At 44.5% G+C, this 17,603-nt stretch overlaps 1 protein-coding gene across 6 annotated transcripts in view; it reads right to left on the bottom strand.

Moving 5' to 3' along the window:
- Positions 1-6,932: 6,932 nt before the first annotated feature.
- LOC122799716 (dual specificity protein kinase CLK4-like) overlaps positions 6,933-17,603 on the bottom strand; it is a 37,238-nt gene continuing 26,567 nt past the window's right edge. For all 6 annotated transcript variants that reach the window (XM_044068958.1, XM_044068957.1, XM_044068960.1 and 3 more), the window contains 4 exons: positions 15,335-15,417; positions 8,756-8,835; positions 7,306-7,396; positions 6,933-7,226 (listed from right to left, as the gene is read on the bottom strand). In XM_044068958.1, the coding sequence (XP_043924893.1) occupies positions 7,065-7,226; positions 7,306-7,396; positions 8,756-8,835; positions 15,335-15,417 (416 nt within the window). In that variant the 3' untranslated portion in view covers positions 6,933-7,064. The remainder of the gene's footprint in view (positions 7,227-7,305; positions 7,397-8,755; positions 8,836-15,334; positions 15,418-17,603) is intronic.

Raw genomic sequence — 17,603 nt, forward strand, 5'->3', positions numbered from 1 at the left:
CTGGGAGCCAATCACTTTCAGTTCAGGGCTTTTCTGTTCAGCCCCCTCAGCCCTCAGGGTGTTCCAAGGTCATGGCAGTGGTTGCAGCCCACCTGAGACTTCAGTGCATTCAGGTATTTCTGTACCTGGACGACTGGCTCCTCACCGCCTCCACCAGGCATCAGCTCTGCTTGGTTCCTGTAAACCTTCAAAAATCATTCCTTCATCCTGTGCAGGTTCTGGAATTTATAGGGGCCAAGATAGATACACGCCATTCCAAGGCCTTTCTAACAGACAGGTTGCGGTTTGTCTCATGTTTCGGCAATTCTCCAGCCCCCAGCCCCACCAGAATTAGTCCAGAGAGCTTTGGGCTCCATGGTGGCAGCCATCGGTCACCCTTTGCACGGCTGCGCATGAGCATCCTTCAATGGAATTCAGGCCCAATGGTTACTTTTGCTGCACCCCTTGAACACAGATTCCTTTGAGCAGGACTCCCTTCTCTGGTGGCTAAACTCGAGCTGCAAAAGGGCAGACAGTCATGCCTCAGCCCCAAGCCACGTTGACCATAGACTTCTCACCTTGGGTGGGGGGCATGCTATGGGCAGAACTGTCCAGGGCATGTGGGCTTCCTCAGAGACAGTTATGCATATCAATGTCCTGGAGATGAGGTCGGTGCTTTTGGTGTTGCAAGCCCTACAATACCTTCCTCCTCCATGAACTATTGCAATTCAGTCAGACAACAAACTGGAAGGAACCAGATCTTATCCCCTTTGCAGAGAGGCCGTGAGAGTTATAGAATGGGCGATCTCCACCAACCGCTTCCACTCATGACGAAGTTCCAGCAGAAAGCCCATCGGTTGGGGAGCAAGATAATCCTCATAGCCCCATTTTGGCTATGCCAGATCTGGTTCCCTTACCTCAGTGTAGTTCCTCCTTGGATCTTAGATCCCATTCCGGATCTAATTCCTCATCCTGCGGGATTACAACCCCCAAACCTGGGCAACCTCAAGCTCACAGCTCAACTTTTCATTAGCAGCACAAGCCAATAAACTTTATGCAGAAGGATTCTTATACTTAATCTTAAAACCATGCCCAAATTTCTTCCAATTTGTAGCATCTCTATCCAGGTCCACTCCTAGTAAACACTGGAGCCAAAGCAATTGAGACCATTTAGTAAACTGCTTCAACATTACTTCTGAAAATTTCACTTGGTCAAAACACAGAAATGCATCTCAAAAAGGACCTACAGTTTGTCAACTTACACCTCACTGGAATCAAAGCGCAAGGATTCACAGTGGACAACCATGAGCTGCACTCTTCACTAACCTGAATCCACAATTTGCCTGGTTCCAATCATTCAGTATACAGCCTAAATACTGGTTTGTGATGTGTGCATATCAAGAACTATTGAACAAACTTGAGTCAAAGAACACAATTTGTAATGCACAGACTCCAGATTACACTTAAGTTTCACAAACGCTAAGCAGAGTGCTGGTTGGCATAACTATGTCAGGAAGTAAACAGGAACTGTTGGATGACACTTTGCACTGCCATGTGTCTAAACAAAGGTCACCAGAATACAGTGTGGGCAAACTTCTTTTAAAGGCTGAAGACATCTGCATGTGCTTCACAGCACTAAGACTAGCTTTTGGGGAGTCCACTCTTCAAATTTTCCCTTAAAGCTACCTTCCTCGAACTATACTACTGATCTAATCAGCGTATACTATAACTAAAAAGATCATCTCTACTTGACTCCAAGTAGACCATTCTCTGTTAAGCCTAGCACTTGCTCCTACAGTACTTATTACCTTGATACGGTGCTCTTGTCATAGTACCCCAAAAAGGCAAACCCCCATTTCTCGGTCATCCACGTCCCCCGGAATCTTCTAGTGTTTTTTTTGTCTATTCCTTCTAGCATGTAGAGGGATCAGTTGCTAGTGTCCTCTCCTGCTCAGCTGGTGAACCTGGGAATATTGAGGCAATGTTACAATTGCCTCATGTACACAAGACAACCCTCTCCTCCTCCCACAAAACACAAATACATGCGAGAGATGCAACTATACAGCCAAACTGGAGGCTGAGCTCTCTCAACATAGGACTGGCAAGACCAGTCAGGAGGAGAAGGTTACCACACACACACACTATAGACCCAGTCTCACATAGTACCATCACAACCTAAAATCACACACAAACACAGACATACTCGGAGGCTCTGATCAAAAATCTACCAAAACAGCAGAGGCCACCAAAGCAGACACCCAAACAACCACCACCTCAGAACACATCACCTGCAACACATAGACCTCACAGTCAGAGTGTCACAGTCACAGCCCTTAAGGCCAAACAAAATGCCAGACACACTAGTCATTGGTGACTCCATAGTCAGACACACTGACGTCCCGCTCACCAGACTGAGTAAGGAGAAGGTCACAGTAAGCTGCCTGTCTGGTGCTAGAATCCGCCACATAACGCAAGCACTCAGGTCTCAACAGCAGGTACAAATACGACTCGGTCATTGTCCACGCTGGTGTAAACGACCTGAGACGTACCTCCTTGGACTACATGAAGAGAGACATCGAGGAGCTCTCTGATTATGTAGTCCAGGCAGGTATGACCCTGACCTTGAGCAGTATCCTACCTTCACCAAGAATGATGCCACAATACAGAGATAAGATGATCAGCTTTAACAATTGGCTTAAACACTGGTGTCATTCAAAGGGGATCCAGTGTCTGTCTGCCTGGGATGACATGCTGGACAAGCCACGCTGCTTCGCAAATGACGGCTTGCACCTGTCACCCCTGGGATTCCGGATATTGGCAAAGGCTCTTGCCACCCCCATAGTGCCTTTTTTAGGCAAGGCTCAAATTCTAAACCTACCACCCTAGAACACAAAAGGAAAAAAACTAAGGGTAATGCTGCTCAATGCCAGAAGTCTGAATCTCAAAATGCACGCACTCGAGGCCCTTCTCAGTATGGAGAACATCGATGTCTGTGCGGTGACAGAAACCTGGTTCAAGGCTCCTGAGAGCACCCCAGCACTATCAGGTTTTACCTCATATCATGCGTTCCGGCCCCAAAATCCGGACAATACCAAGAAAGGAGGGGGTGTATCCATATTAATCAAGGACTCCCACACCTCAAGACTGGTTGCAACGCACAATGCATCGGAGACCATCCAGGTGCAATTAACCATAGGCAAGACTGCTCTGCAAATTGTAGCATGTTACAGGCCACCCTCACAAACTCAGGAACCTCACATGGCCTTCCTGAAAACACTAGAGGGGATAAATGTATCACCAAACACCATCATACTAGGTGACTTCAACTACCCTAATATAGACTGGGAACACTACTCAAGCCCAAACACCCTAGCCCAAAAGTTCCTGGAAATCATAAACTCAAATGCCATGGAACAACTAGTTACCATCCCCACAAGAGGAGATAACATACTTGACCTCATCATCAGGAACATGGGAGCACAATGTTCAACACCGGAAGTATACCCCTCACTGGTGAGATCAGATCACAAACTAATCTCGCTGGAGGTCCTCATCCCACCCCCACCTGAAATAAAAAGACCACAGTAAAGAACTTCTCGAAAGCCGACTTCAGACTTCTGAACACTAGTGTGGTCTGCTTTAAGGCCCCGGCGGAAAACAGTACACATGCCGCTGAATCACTTACAAATGCCTTCTACCAGCACCTGCAGGACTGCATGGATAAGGCAATCCCAAGCAAAACAAAAACTCTCTGTACCAAAGGCAAGCGTCCAGTCTGGTGGACCCCAGCCATAAACAAGCTCAACAAAAGGAGGAAGCTACTACAAGATAGAGCAAAATCCTTAAAAGGTAAGACACCCTTGATCACTATAAGTAAAAAACTAAGAGCTCTCATAAAATCATCCAAAGCAAATTGAGAGAAAAATAGCTAAAGACTCAAGACAATCATAAGGCCTTCTTTAGCTATGTTAGAAACCTGGGAGCAAACTCCCAGATATGCTCAGAACTAGTTCAAAATGATGTGAAGATTACTGATCCTACAGACATTGCCAACATACTGGCTGACAGGTTCAGTGCAAACTTCTCCCCCCCCTCCCCCCCAAAAGGAGAGATCTATACCAAATGATTGCAGCCCCCCAAACATCTCCAACGCCCAAGTGAGAACTGCTCTCTCCAAAGCAAAAAAACACAGCATCCATGGGACCTGATGGTGTCCCCGGCTGTGTGCTCCACGAACTCAATGAGGAATTAAACCCACAGCTAGGACAGCTGTTTAATCAGAGCCTTACCTCTGGATACGTACCCAGGGAGTGGCGCACTGCAACTGTGGTCCCACTTCACAAAGGCGGTGCCTCCACAGACCCTGGAAATTACCGGCCCATTAGCTTGACAAGCCTTATCTGCAAAGCCATGGAGAGGATCATAATGGACCTCATAAATAAAGACATATGGAATTTGCAGACTTTGGATCCAACCCAGTTTGGCTTTGTCAAAGGCAGATCATGCCTTTTAAACTTGGTTGACCTTTTCGAAACAGTCACCAAAGCCATTGATGAGGGAAAGGCAGTCCATACAGCCTACCTCGATCTGGCGAAGGCCTTCGATACAATACCCCACTCGGGTATCATTGAAAAACTCATCAGCTTAAATATTAACCCATACATCACAAGATGGGTTGCAAACTGGCTGAGTGACAGAACCCACAGGGTCAGAGTTGCTGGCGCCATGTCAGACTCAAAGCCTGTCACAAGTGGTGTCCCACAGGGCTCAGTCCTAGGCCCACTCTTGTTTGGCATCTACTTCTCCGAAGTACAAGCAAACACAGGAGGGTTATGGCTGACAAAGTTTGCAGATGACTGCAAACTGGGCGCCATAGTAGAAAACACATCTGACACAGATATCCTTCAGAAGGGTCTCACAGAAACTGATAACTGGTGCCAGAGCCATGGCCTAAAGTTAAATGCCAAAAAATGCAGCGTCATACCCTTCGGGAAAAACAAGGTTACCCCTAGCTACCAAATAGGTGGCAATCCACTGAGCACAGAAGAAGTTATCAGGGACCTGGGGACCCAGGTTGATAGTAGTCTGTCATTCGACACCCATGTAGCTAAAGTAGTTAGGAAGACCTTCTACATTGCCCACCTCATCATGAAGGGATTCTCATCTAGATCAAGGGAGGTCATTGTCTCCCTCTACTCATCAGACCAATGATTGAGTACAATGCCCCATTCGGAATGTATCTGACCCGACACTTGCAGCAGCTGGAGAGGCCACAAAAGTTCCTCACCAAAAGGATAAAGGGTCTCAAAAATCTGTCCTATGCTGCCCGACTGAAAGAACTCCAGCTCTATTCAGTCGCTTACCGCTTGCTCAGAGGTGACCTTTGCCTAACATACAAGGCCATGTCAAACCCAGATTTGATGAATATGCTTCACCTCAAAAAATCTAGATCCATCAGAGCCACAAGGGCGGGAGACTTAAACCTCGGCTATTAATAGGACGTGCTGGAGGGATAGATTCATCACCCAAAGACTCCCTATGCGGTGGAACAAAATCCCGGTATATGTGAGGCAGAGCACCTCGCTGGCCTTGTTCAAGAGAAATCTTGACCAATGGATGGGAGATCGCAGATATACCCCAGGGATTACCTCAGTGTCACTGCTCGACAGAGGCACAGCAAAATAATGGGTATAGTTCCCCATACTAAAGGGGTGGCGTAAGCCACAAAACTATGGGCTAGGCTTGTAAATGCCCTTGGGCAGATAGCCTAGTATGAACCTATGATTCTACAGTATGAACCTATGATTCTACAGTTCTGTAACTGGCTGTAGACAGGGCAGACACTCCATAAACAACTGATCACGTCTTGCCAATCAGTCCTTGTGTTAAGGGAAACTGACATTAAATCTGAATCTCAATTTAAGTGAATTCCTTGGTGGCCATCTCTGAAACACAAGCTTCAAGATCGCATCACACACAACTATTCAACTAATTTTAGTCTGTCACCACAAAACTGAACTAGAAAATGATTCAGTGCAACCATTTTACAAGTTATAGGCAAGGCTATAATAGACAAGAAATTGAATAAGGTGGGGTAGTAGTATTGCTGAGAGGTCCAAAAACAAAATTACATTTTGACTCATTCCCTCTACCATAACTCCCAAGTCTGTGCAACTTAAACCTTTAAAAATTTAGTTATCACCTTACAGTTCAAATATTCACCTCTGAAACTTCCAAGTGTTACAAGAGAACTTTAAATAGAAAGCTGTTCAGGATAAATTAAACTGGATTTAAGCCAAAAACAAAAAGGTAGTGAATTAGCTTTGTAATGTACAAACTTATGAACTCAGTTAACTACCAAAGCAAGACTTGTGCTGTCAGCAGCATTTCAGATGTGAGCTTTGAGGTTATGCAGCTCTGCCCAAGTTACCCAAAAGTTGAGAATTACTAACACAAATATTCAGCATCTACAGTTGCACTAGACAGATCAAATATCGATGCTATTTATCATAATGTATGCTTTACAATGAAATCTTCATAACCCTGTATGTATATAGCACGACCCGAATGGATGCATGTTTAAACAGAGGGAAAAAGTTCACCCCAAGCAATTTGTGTCTCTTATGTGCAAAAATCTACAAATGGCAGCCATTTGATTACCAAGCCTAGCAGCATCCCACTATTCTATACTGCCCCTAACACTTTCACAAATTGAGACTAACATTTTACTTGTTTTAGTACATCAGCTGTGCTCTTTTAGTGCATTACCATCAGTGCATCTTCCCTCAAACACTAGTAGATGGTGTGCAACAAGTTTTGGACCAGACAATTAAAGCGATTACCAAGGACTAAGCATGCATTTTGACAGTTGCCACGTATCAAAAGATTCAGATTACCTTCAACCTGCAGAGGAAAAAAATGGGTTGTCAACTTTCACCCAAAAAAAGAGGAAAGACTTACAAAAATATTTATTAAATACACACTATAGAAAATAAATTACTTCAAATGTACACTGTACAAAATCAGATGTACAAATCGTACAATAATTTTACGACTGATACAGTCCAACAAATCTGCTATAATCTTTAAAGTTCACTATGAAGCTTTTCTGTCTTTTGTAACGAATCGAAGAAAGGATGTTTCAGTGCTTCCTCAAGGGTAATCCTGTTTGAAGAGTCGTATTCCAACATTTTTTGGATGAGGTCAAAAAACTTCATATGCTCAGGATCATGACTCATCATATAATGCTAAAACAGAGACAGCAAATTAAGATTCATGAAGGTTGAAAATAAAATTGCATAAAAAAGAAAAGAGAGAGACACTTACTTTAAGCGGTTTACAGCGTTTCCTAACGTAACGACCCGAAGAACTGTGTTCATCCCAATTCAATTTTCCATGCTTAAAGTATTTGGGTTTCCTGTAAAAAGTGCAGTGTTTAAAATACAACCAATATGAAAAAAACTGTAGTGTACTTGCACTACATACCCATCCCCCGTTAGCTTCAAAGACATTAACTTTTGCCACCTGCACACACACCACAAAAGATAGTGAACCATTAGCTCTGCAGGGGTGTAATTCTTTTGACAGTTCAAAACTGCTGGTAAGATACCAGGTATTAAACTACATGCAAAGCCTAAAAGCAGTTTTAATCCCTTCCCCAGGACAATTATCCCCTAATCACAATTCTTATCCGCCTTTTTACCCTCACTGAAGTGGGCTTTTAAATGTCTTATTCTTCGTACCACAATGTGTTATACATGGTCAAATATACTTTTCACAGATGCTAGTGTGTAACCCGCTTCCTAGGTTTAACCCCCCCCCCCCAATTACATTTTGATTACTGCAAGAACAGAATTTGCAGTGCTGCATTTAAAGGCACTTACAGCCGTAGGCAGACATTTATTAAAATTAGATAGCAGTTTTGATTGACTGCCTACGCTAAACAGAACAATGATGCAGCAAAATTTCTCATATTAGTTGTGGGACATCCCAGGTAGACAGACCTGCTATAACAAGATCAGTGTACAAGAGAAGGCAGTGCCCCCCTCCATTCCAACTTGAAGTAACCCTGTAAAGCAGTATCATTATTTTGCTCCAAGACAGGGTTGGACACTTGCTCACACAGCTGCCCTTGTAACCTAACAAGGCATGGCAACTACCAGGAAGGCAAATGACTTTACAAGTCAGAAGAACCAGCTGGGCTCGACATACGCTATTATTTTCATGCAAAAGAACACTTTCAGAACCAGGGAAGAATAAAATCCTGGAAGCTGAAAACTGCGGTGCTGACAGTTAACCTATCACCACATCGAGCAAATAAGAGCTGAACAACCAGAAAAATGAAGTCCCAAGACAGGAAACATTTCCAACACCTTTAGGCTTCCTCACCAGTAGTTTCCTGCCCACACAACTTCCCTCAAGTTTTACTCAAGGCTGTAGACAGCTGTGTTCATTTAGCAACTGCTAATGATCCAATCTAAATGCAATTTTAATTCCTGGCAAGTAACCCCCCCCCCCCCCCAAACTGCAAGATATACATACAAATATTAGGATTATGGATAACATTGGACCCATTTAGTTTATTTTGACTTTAATTAGCAAGCAAGGGTCATTCAAAGCACCTCAAACTCAGTCTTGGAAGTTGGCTATAAATTTTACCACCACAATTTACCATTTCAAGTCTACCTACTTGCAAAGAATGTTTACATACAACCATTATAAAGTTGTGCTTAATAGGTATATTTCACAATTATACCAAGGCTCTTCAGATACTTGCCTTGATTCTGAAATCATGTCAGATGGTAATGGTCCAAGAATTCGCTCCATCATGGCCAAATGTTCTTTACTATCATGAGTCTAAAAATTGGGAACAAAACAAATTGAAAACTTAATGGTAGCATGCAAGTTCACACATCTGCCAGCTCAAATAATTCACCACTGGCGATACTTAACCTAGGGTATACTTGCCTCAGAGGGCTGGGTTAAGACAAACAATAGCTATGCATACAACTTAATTACATTTAAAAAGGAATTATCGGATGTTGTAAATATTAAGTTCCAGCCTCGGAACAGACAGCCATTACCAAGCTCGTGCCAGCCAAACTCTCAGCTAAGTCCTACCCACAATGCCCCTCAGTCTTCCGATCTCATTTGCTGCATTTGTCAGACGTGCCTAGCCTCTAGAGTGAACTATTTTTATGGTTTACCTACATAACCTTTGTTAGTTTAAGCCTCTCTCGTAGTCTTTACTTTTACACTTTCTTCCATCTACCTTCGGCAATTCTTTTCGTACCATCGTTGGTACAGTCTCGCCTACCTTTGGTAGGTCCTTCCCTTTACTACTTGGGGTATTTTTAGTACCATTGTTTGTACTCTTTAACAAATAGCATGAAAAAGTACAGTTGTGTACGCTTGTGTAGATGTCAAGTGTATTCACTGTTGCAGTCATCACATTTGGGTCATCAGGCAGGTAGCCCTCAGCCTGCCTGAATACCAGAGTCTTAAGATTCCTGCATCGGATGCAGTCTTCTTCCATGACGTCAGGGGTATAAAACATGCAGCAGACACTATTTCAGTTTTTCTTGCCAGAGATGTCAAGTACCCCCATAATGGGAAGCAATATGTTACACCTCTAACAAAAAGCAATACACCAGAAAATGTAAATACACCAAACAAGAAAGTTAGAGCCAAGAGAAGTCAGGGGGCTGAAGGGAGGGTAACCAGGACTGCAACAGTGAATACACTAACATCTATATTTATGGTAAGTGCACACAACTGTACTATGTTCATGTTTCACTGTTGCAGCACATTTGGGTTGATTCACAAAGTTAAGGAAGGGAGGAGGAAGGTAGAGCATTAGGGACAGCTCCCACGGTTGAGACTTCGGTTCCAATATCCATCAGTTCCGATTTCACCCGTGGCACCAGGAATACTGCCACATCCTCAGAGCAGGGATTGGGGTGTCAGCACCATTACTCCTAGTTTAGTGCAAATTTTTTAAGTGGCAGTCTAAAGTTTCTGCTCCGGCAGCTACCACTCCTCTGTGCTCCTCGTTCAGAGGTGGGCTTGTTGGGCAGGGTGTAACCCTGGCTCTGAAGTAGTCCTCTGTTCCAGGCTCCCATCCCTCCTCTGGTGGGCCCGCTTTCCAAATGTTAGTACCACTGGCATAGGGATCAGAACCACCCCCCCCCCTAGCATGCAGCTGCCCCGACTCCCACTCTGGGATCTCAGGCACAGGAGTTGCAAGACCTCCCGAAGGGAACCCTTCCTCCACAGTCCTCTTCAGAAGACCCCATTGAGGAGTCACTGCAGAAGCATCTCTATTCCCCTGAGAAATCCACCACAGACCACACAGATTGCGATAAGCTAGAAGGGTCCCCTCCAGAAGACCTCTTAGAGACATTAGAGATTCTCCAACAGAGGGAGGACTCTAACCCTTTTCAGAGGAATCTGTGTTCTTGCAGGCTTTTCATGCCCGGCCATCTACTTCCTGGGTGACCCCACCTGCAGAGGAGCTCTAAGCTTATCGTGCAACATGCCTGGAAGGCCCCGAACACAGAACCAGTCCCCCTGGATGCCAGACCATGCAGACCCCAAACAGGGAGTCTTGGGTGATGGACAGACTGGGGAAGCGACCTAATAAGTGTCTGCCTCTTTGGCAGGGTACTATTTCTCACTCAGAGGGAGCAGCTCGAGCAGCTGTATCAGGCATAGTAATGAGACAGCATGCATGTGACTCTGCGGATCCTTAACCTTCCTTGTCAATGTGCCTGTTGACCAAGCTTCCCTACACGTCGACCAACCTACACGACCAATCTTCCCTCTCTGGCTCAGAAGTTGAGACTTAACATGCAGCGAGACCAAAAGAAAGACCTACTCTGCCAGGGGCATATGTTTTTCCACCTCCCACATACCCTAGTCTAGGAAACACAGGGGAAGAAAACTGGTTCAAGACGTCACAGGGATCTTTCCATGACACTGATCCATGCAACCAGGGTGCCAGGGACTCACTCAGGCAGACCCTACCTGCGCTCCTGAGCGGCGGCCCGACCACTTTCCTCGGCTTCATCAGGGGACGTCATTCTCTGCACCAACAAGCCTGGCAATGCATAACAGATTCATGGGTGCAGAGAATAGCCAGAGGCTACCATATCCCATTCGATCTTACTCCCAGACCTGTCAAAACAAATCTCAAACGTTTTAGCAAACCTCAAAAATTTTGGATGGTCACAGTGCAGTCCATTCTCCCATTTCTGGGGAAGGACAGGATGTGCATTACCACATAAAGATGAACACTCAAGATTTCTTCGCTTCTGACTGGGGAGCCAATCACTACCAGTTTACAGTACTGCCCCTTTGGTCTCGACAGCCCCCAGAGCGTTTATCAAATGTATGGCAGTCGTGGTAGCTCATCTCCAACTACCAAGGATTCCGGGTGTTTCCATATCTAGAAGATTGGCCCCTCACACCCAACACCAGGAGCCTTCTCATCATCAGTCTTACACGCACGGCCTTGCACTTCACCTAGGTATCACGATAACTTGGGAGAAATCAAATGTTAAACAAATTAGGGTTATGAGTGATTTTAAACGTCCTACCAAGCTTCCCTTCCTCCTCACAGGCTTTCAAAAATAAGAAATCAGATTCAAGTCCCCCTCCTACAGACACTTGTACCCGCACGCCTTGTACTAAAACTTTTAGGCTTTATGGCAGCAGCCATTACCCTAGTACCTCGGACGATGCTGCTCTATGGCAGCAGCCATTACCCTAGTACCTCTGACTATGCTGCATGTGAGACTATTACAGTGGCTCCTTTCATCACAATGGTCGATCTTAACCCACCCAAGATTTGTAAGACGTATCATGTGGTAGAGAGAAATGCTATGGTGGATGAAGCCAGATACATCTTTATGACCACAGCCGGTTCCCAGCTTAGGGTCACTGTGACCACAGCCAGTTCCCCGTTACGGTGGGGGGCATTTCCAGGAAAGGAACAGTCCAAGGCACTTGTTCCCCCAGAGGCCAAATTGAACATAAATGTCCTGAACTGAGGGCAGTTATCTTACCGTTGCCAGCATTCCACACCTCCCCTCCTTCCAGACTATTGCAATTCAATGGGACATGTCAGTTGTCTGGTATATCAAACAAAGCGGAACCAAGCCTGTGTCGGGAAGCCATGAGAATACAGCATTGGCTGATGGCTTCCAGCCACTCACAGCAACGCACATTCCTGGGAGCTCCAAATTTCCTTGGTACAATCTGAGCAGAAACATATGGATGCCTCACAAGTGACCCTCAACCCAAGTATAGCAGCTCAAATCCTGTCGCTGGGGCAGGCCTTGCTGCGATCCTGTTTGCTTCACCCCTAAACAAATGCAGAGGCTACTTTGCCCAGATTCCCCCTCAGGGGGAGTCACATAGGGATGCTCAGACGCACGATTGACCCCCAGGGTCTACTGTACACTCACCCTCATCCAAAAATTTCTACAGAAAACTCAGTTTGAGAAGCAGTGTGATCATTGCCTCAGACAAGTCTGGTTCCCTTTCCTATAGCCTCACCTGATACACAGCCCATGGATCCTGGATCAATCTCAAAAGAACATCTGACTCACCCCCAGGTATTGATTCACCAAGCTCCACAGCCTCAAGCTCACAGCTTTGTCTCTCCACTTCAAATGATGTCCAGACTACCCAATATTTCATCCCCTGTTAAGAGACACTCCTGGCTTCGCACAAACCAAACAAATTTTCAGCAAGTGGACTAGGTTCTCTATATGGGCCAAAGAACAAAACATGGATCCTCTCTCTATGCCCATTCAAAAAGATCCTAGAGTATCTCACTATGCTGTTGCATGCTGAAGCTTCAGCATAGATCAGCTACCGCAAATTCACTATGGAATCGATAATTCATCAGTTATGTTGCACTAACTGTGCAAAACCTCCACGAAAGGAGTACTACATATTAAACCTCCTGTCAAGCCCCCTAAAGAACAGAGACTTTACGTTGGTGCTTCAGTCATTAACGAGTCCTCCCTTCGAGCCTGATTCAGGAGATGAAATTATCCTGGAAAACCCCACTTCTAGTAGCCCTTACCTCAGAGGAGTGAGAGTTGCAAGCCTTGAGTGTTGAGACTCACTATTTTCCAAAAGGATAGAGTTTCTCTCCTTACTAGTCCCTCTTTTTTGCTTTGTCCAATGTAATTTCTGGTTTCTCCATCAACCAATCTATTGACCTACCTGTTTTTCTTTCCCCATCATTCAAATAAAGGGGAGTACCTCCTACATACTTCATATTCACAGGCAACTTACGTGGACAAGATAAAATCTTAGGCAGACAGATTGGTTTGTAGCATTTGCAGGAGCCAGGCTGGGTAAGCCCATGTCCCAAATCACCTTATTTTGCTGGCTCAAACACCATTACTTTCATCTACCAACAAAATCAGGTTTAAACTAAAGGCTCATTGCACTAGATCGATAATCTGGAACAGAGCCTCTGGACAATATCTGTGCAACAGCCACGTGGGCAAGCCCTCATACATTCATCACAACTGATTTGGCCTCCAGGGAGAGAGCATCCTTTGGTTCTATGGTGCTCAGAATATCATTCCTTGGGGCCACCCAGGATTAGAAGTAGCTGGGGGACTCCGTCCTAAGTGAGGAATGAAGACTTGCATCAGATAAAGTTGCATCTTACCATAACGTTCCATCTGCGTTGTAGATATTCATTCATTACTTCCCACCCCTCCTTCCCAGACTAAACTCCTGGTGGACTTTGGATTACCTTATTACTTAGGGTATCTGCTCAGAGCAAGCCTTCTCTGGTTAACAACCTTATAGTTTATGGGTGGGCAAACTTGATCTGGAGAGACTGAGAGGCATTGTGTGTTTGGACTTGGCTGAAGTTTTTGGCTGGCACGAGTTTGGCAATGGCAGCGTCAGTTCCAAGGACAGAACTAAAGTCTTAACAGTAACACAGATGGAAAGTTGTGGTAAGACTTTTTTCCAGCATACAGACCATACATTGGTCTACAGAACTTCAGCTACTACTACTACTACTACTACTACTACAAGTCACTACAGTTTAAAAAGACAGATCTAGAACCAAGTTAAGAATTTCTGCTGCAGATATCTATCTGCAGTAAAAGGGGGAGTCCCCCCAAAAATGGGAATGGTGTTTATTCGACAGGATCACCACCAGCATTAGACTTTGCATAGGGTTATGGGGGGGGGGGGGATAATAAAACTGTGCTATGGAGAATCAGAATGTTTATATTGGAACAGACTAAAGATAAAAGGATTGCATGTATGCACAACTGGAATGGAGAGACATGGCTAACATGCAACCTCGATGTTACTTCCACACAGAAGTAAAGAGCAATGGAGGGAACTGCAGAATCATCCCAAGTAAAACTGGGGGTCACCAACATAAAGCCACAGGGTGCCCATGGACATAAGACCAAACAAGTGAAAGTTCCAGATGATTAACGTTTATAGTAGAAAGCAAGATGGGATATTAGCACTCCGGATTCAGCTCAGGATGCTACACTGCATGCAATGACAGGAGTCCCAACTAGGCATTCCTATAGCAGGGTCTGAAAGACAGTGGGACAAGACCACAAACAGGATAAATGGGGTTATATTTGTTACTATACACACAAATTGTACTAAACGCACTTAACCAACTGGTAAAGGGCCGTTGCACAACTGAAGGCACAAGGGGACAAAAATCAAAGGAGACAGGACAGTTGTAATAGCACCAAAGAAAAAAAAATGTGAAAGCTACTGAGAGGATAGAACCAAATTGATAATCTCTGCAGCTTTTACTGTGGCCAGGAGACATTCTTTAAAATAAAAAAAAAAAAGCATTAATGGGCTTGAAGGATCAAAATCAAAAACAGAGAATCCCCTTGTACTAGATGAACCGCACCAGAAGGGGATGGGGACAGAGGACAGACAGAGAGGCATCACTTCCTGCCCTGAATATCTTTAAAAACAAACAGTCAGTTCTTCACCTGAATTAGCATGTAACAAGTGATATTACCAAGTACAGAAGAGCAAGTTACAAAAAAACTTCTACATTACTCAAAGATAAAAAAAACTAGTCAAGTGGGAGGAGTTGCATAATTTATTCCAATGTTTTCAGAGTTTTGCCCGAGTGAAAACAAGCAAGTTAGCACATCCAACCAGACCACGTCCACCTCCCCCCCTTTCCACAGACCTGACTGCAGACTACGTAATGATTTACCACAAGTCTGTTCTTGCCTATGCCCATGTACTTGGAAAGACTTCAAAGGCAACTGCAATGCAAACCAAAGACGATGTTTTAAGAGCAGTAGTTTAACTTTTGCAAACTTACCTGAAATAAAGTCAATCCCAGATAGTACTCGATAAGTATGCAACCTATACTCCATACATCACAAGGCTGGGACCATCCAATGGCTGCAGGGAGAGAAAAATTCAAAGTGTTAAACTACCTAGATAAGCAAGCCAAAAGACATTTATATACCACACACTGTCTATACAACTCCCAACTAGCAACAGCCAATATTTATTCACAAGCAAGATACCTCAGACCAGTTTCCCAGAAATGAGAAATCCAGTTGTGTGGCCCATTATAAAACCTCAGACATAATGAGCACTAGTGTCCGCTCCCCCCACTGACGTTAGCCATTATCCAGTGGCAAAAGCTGACAAGTTATCCTTCCTATGGACATAAACGTTACATGTATTTACAGAAAGGCAGATCACACCACTACATGGTGTAACAATACTTGCAGAGCAAGACTGCCTTCTGAGCAAATTGGATAATCCAACTGCTCTGAATGAATCCCTGCAATCTAGCTACTAGTGAGGCTACTGCTTCCCTGCCAACATGCAGCAATCCTACCTACAGCTACTGCAGAAGATCACCATCCAAATACCCTATTCAAGGGGGACCTACCCCTTGAGAGAATGGCAAACATACACTGCCACAAACTGGCAGGGACATTTCCTGCACTTTCACCCCTCCACCACGTCTTTACTAATGAAGTCAGGTCACAAATGTCTCCAAGATAATCAATTCCTTTACAAGTCATTCCCTACCTTTAACTCCCAGTGGGCATGGCTTCAGCATTTAAAAAATACACCTTATATAACAAACACATTGACAGATAATAGTGTTTGCCATAATCTATGCTTAAAGACAAAATTTTCTGATGCCTTGTATGTAAATATGGTTTTGGAATTAATGCAAATATGAACAGGCAATATTTGACACCTAGAGACACAGTGACAGTGAGATGCCTGGAGACACTCTGCTGTAATGAGTTAAAGCAAAGGATATTCTACTTTAGACAGACTTTGCCAAAGTTGAATGCCTCCCCAATCCAACCCACAAATTATAGTAACCTATGAAAGAAACCACATACATGTGAATAGCTGCATAGAGACTGCTGTATCTACCAGAAGCATGCCCATATAAAACACCAAAAGAACCATATTGGGTGAATACCAGCCAGGGCATACAACAAAAGTGAAAAAAAGTTATGGAAAGCTACCTCCAAGAAAACTACAAGGCCAAGTACAACCACAAGGTCTTCATTAAGTCAGAGTGTGCTTGGGTGGTAAACGGAAACATTTATTGGAGTGGGCAGGCATTCAGCTTAAACTTCACTCTCCACTCCCCTTTGAAATCCCCTTGCTGTATAACATCCAGACTATAAAACAAGGAGCAGGTCTTTGCAGGATTTGCTAAAAGCCCCAACACCACCTTGAAGGGCCCCACAATATTCTGGGCTGTATCACAAAACAGCAGCCTCCTGGGCCGGTGTGTCAAGTGAATGTAAGCCCCCTCACAAAGGGAGAGCAGACACTAGAAACCAGACCCCTCAGTCCCAGTTTGGCTTTGTCAAGGGAAATTCTTGCCTACTTAACCTGGCAAACTCTGTAGACTGCCACCAAGACAAACCTGGCTAAGGTTTGTCAAAAGCAACAGTGTGTTGGATCATAAATGTAGCTAGAAACCCAAATCCCTGCACAACCTGCTGGATTGACATCTGGATTACAGAAAAATGACACCAACAACTGACCAGTCATCAGAAGAGCACCCCATGGATCAGTGCTCAACCCATTCCAGTTTGGCATCTACCGCTCAGAAGTCAGAGCCTTAAAACAAATGGACAGCATTAGTGCCCTACACACACACAAAAAAAAAACACATTACTATCTTAAGTAAAAAAAATGGAATCCACACCCAAGGAAGTTGCATCATCACTGACAAAGGTCACTGCCCACCAAGGTTCCTCACCAGAGAGGCTGGTGCATAAAAACAATCCTACTGAAATAGTAAAGCCAAAGCCTACAGGACTGGCATACAAGGCATCCTCAAATCCAGCCCTGGTGCAATGCCGCCACCCCCCCCCAATTTCCCAAAATAAACAGTACTAGAAACGCTAGACACAAGATTTAAACTATACATGCGACAAATATGCACCTCAAAGGATTCTCACACAGTGCAAGGTCCTTTCATGTGGAGTGCAGTTCAATCCCTTTAACCTTAAACTAAGGATGTGAAATACTAAATTTAGCCCAGGTTCATCTGGGCCACACAGTAAGATACTGCCCAACAGCCTCTTGCAAAACCC

This window comes from Protopterus annectens, chromosome 4.part0 (genome assembly GCF_019279795.1).
Source record: "Protopterus annectens isolate FY-2018-M chromosome 4.part0, PAN1.0, whole genome shotgun sequence".
Lineage (NCBI taxonomy): Eukaryota > Metazoa > Chordata > Ceratodontiformes > Protopteridae > Protopterus > Protopterus annectens.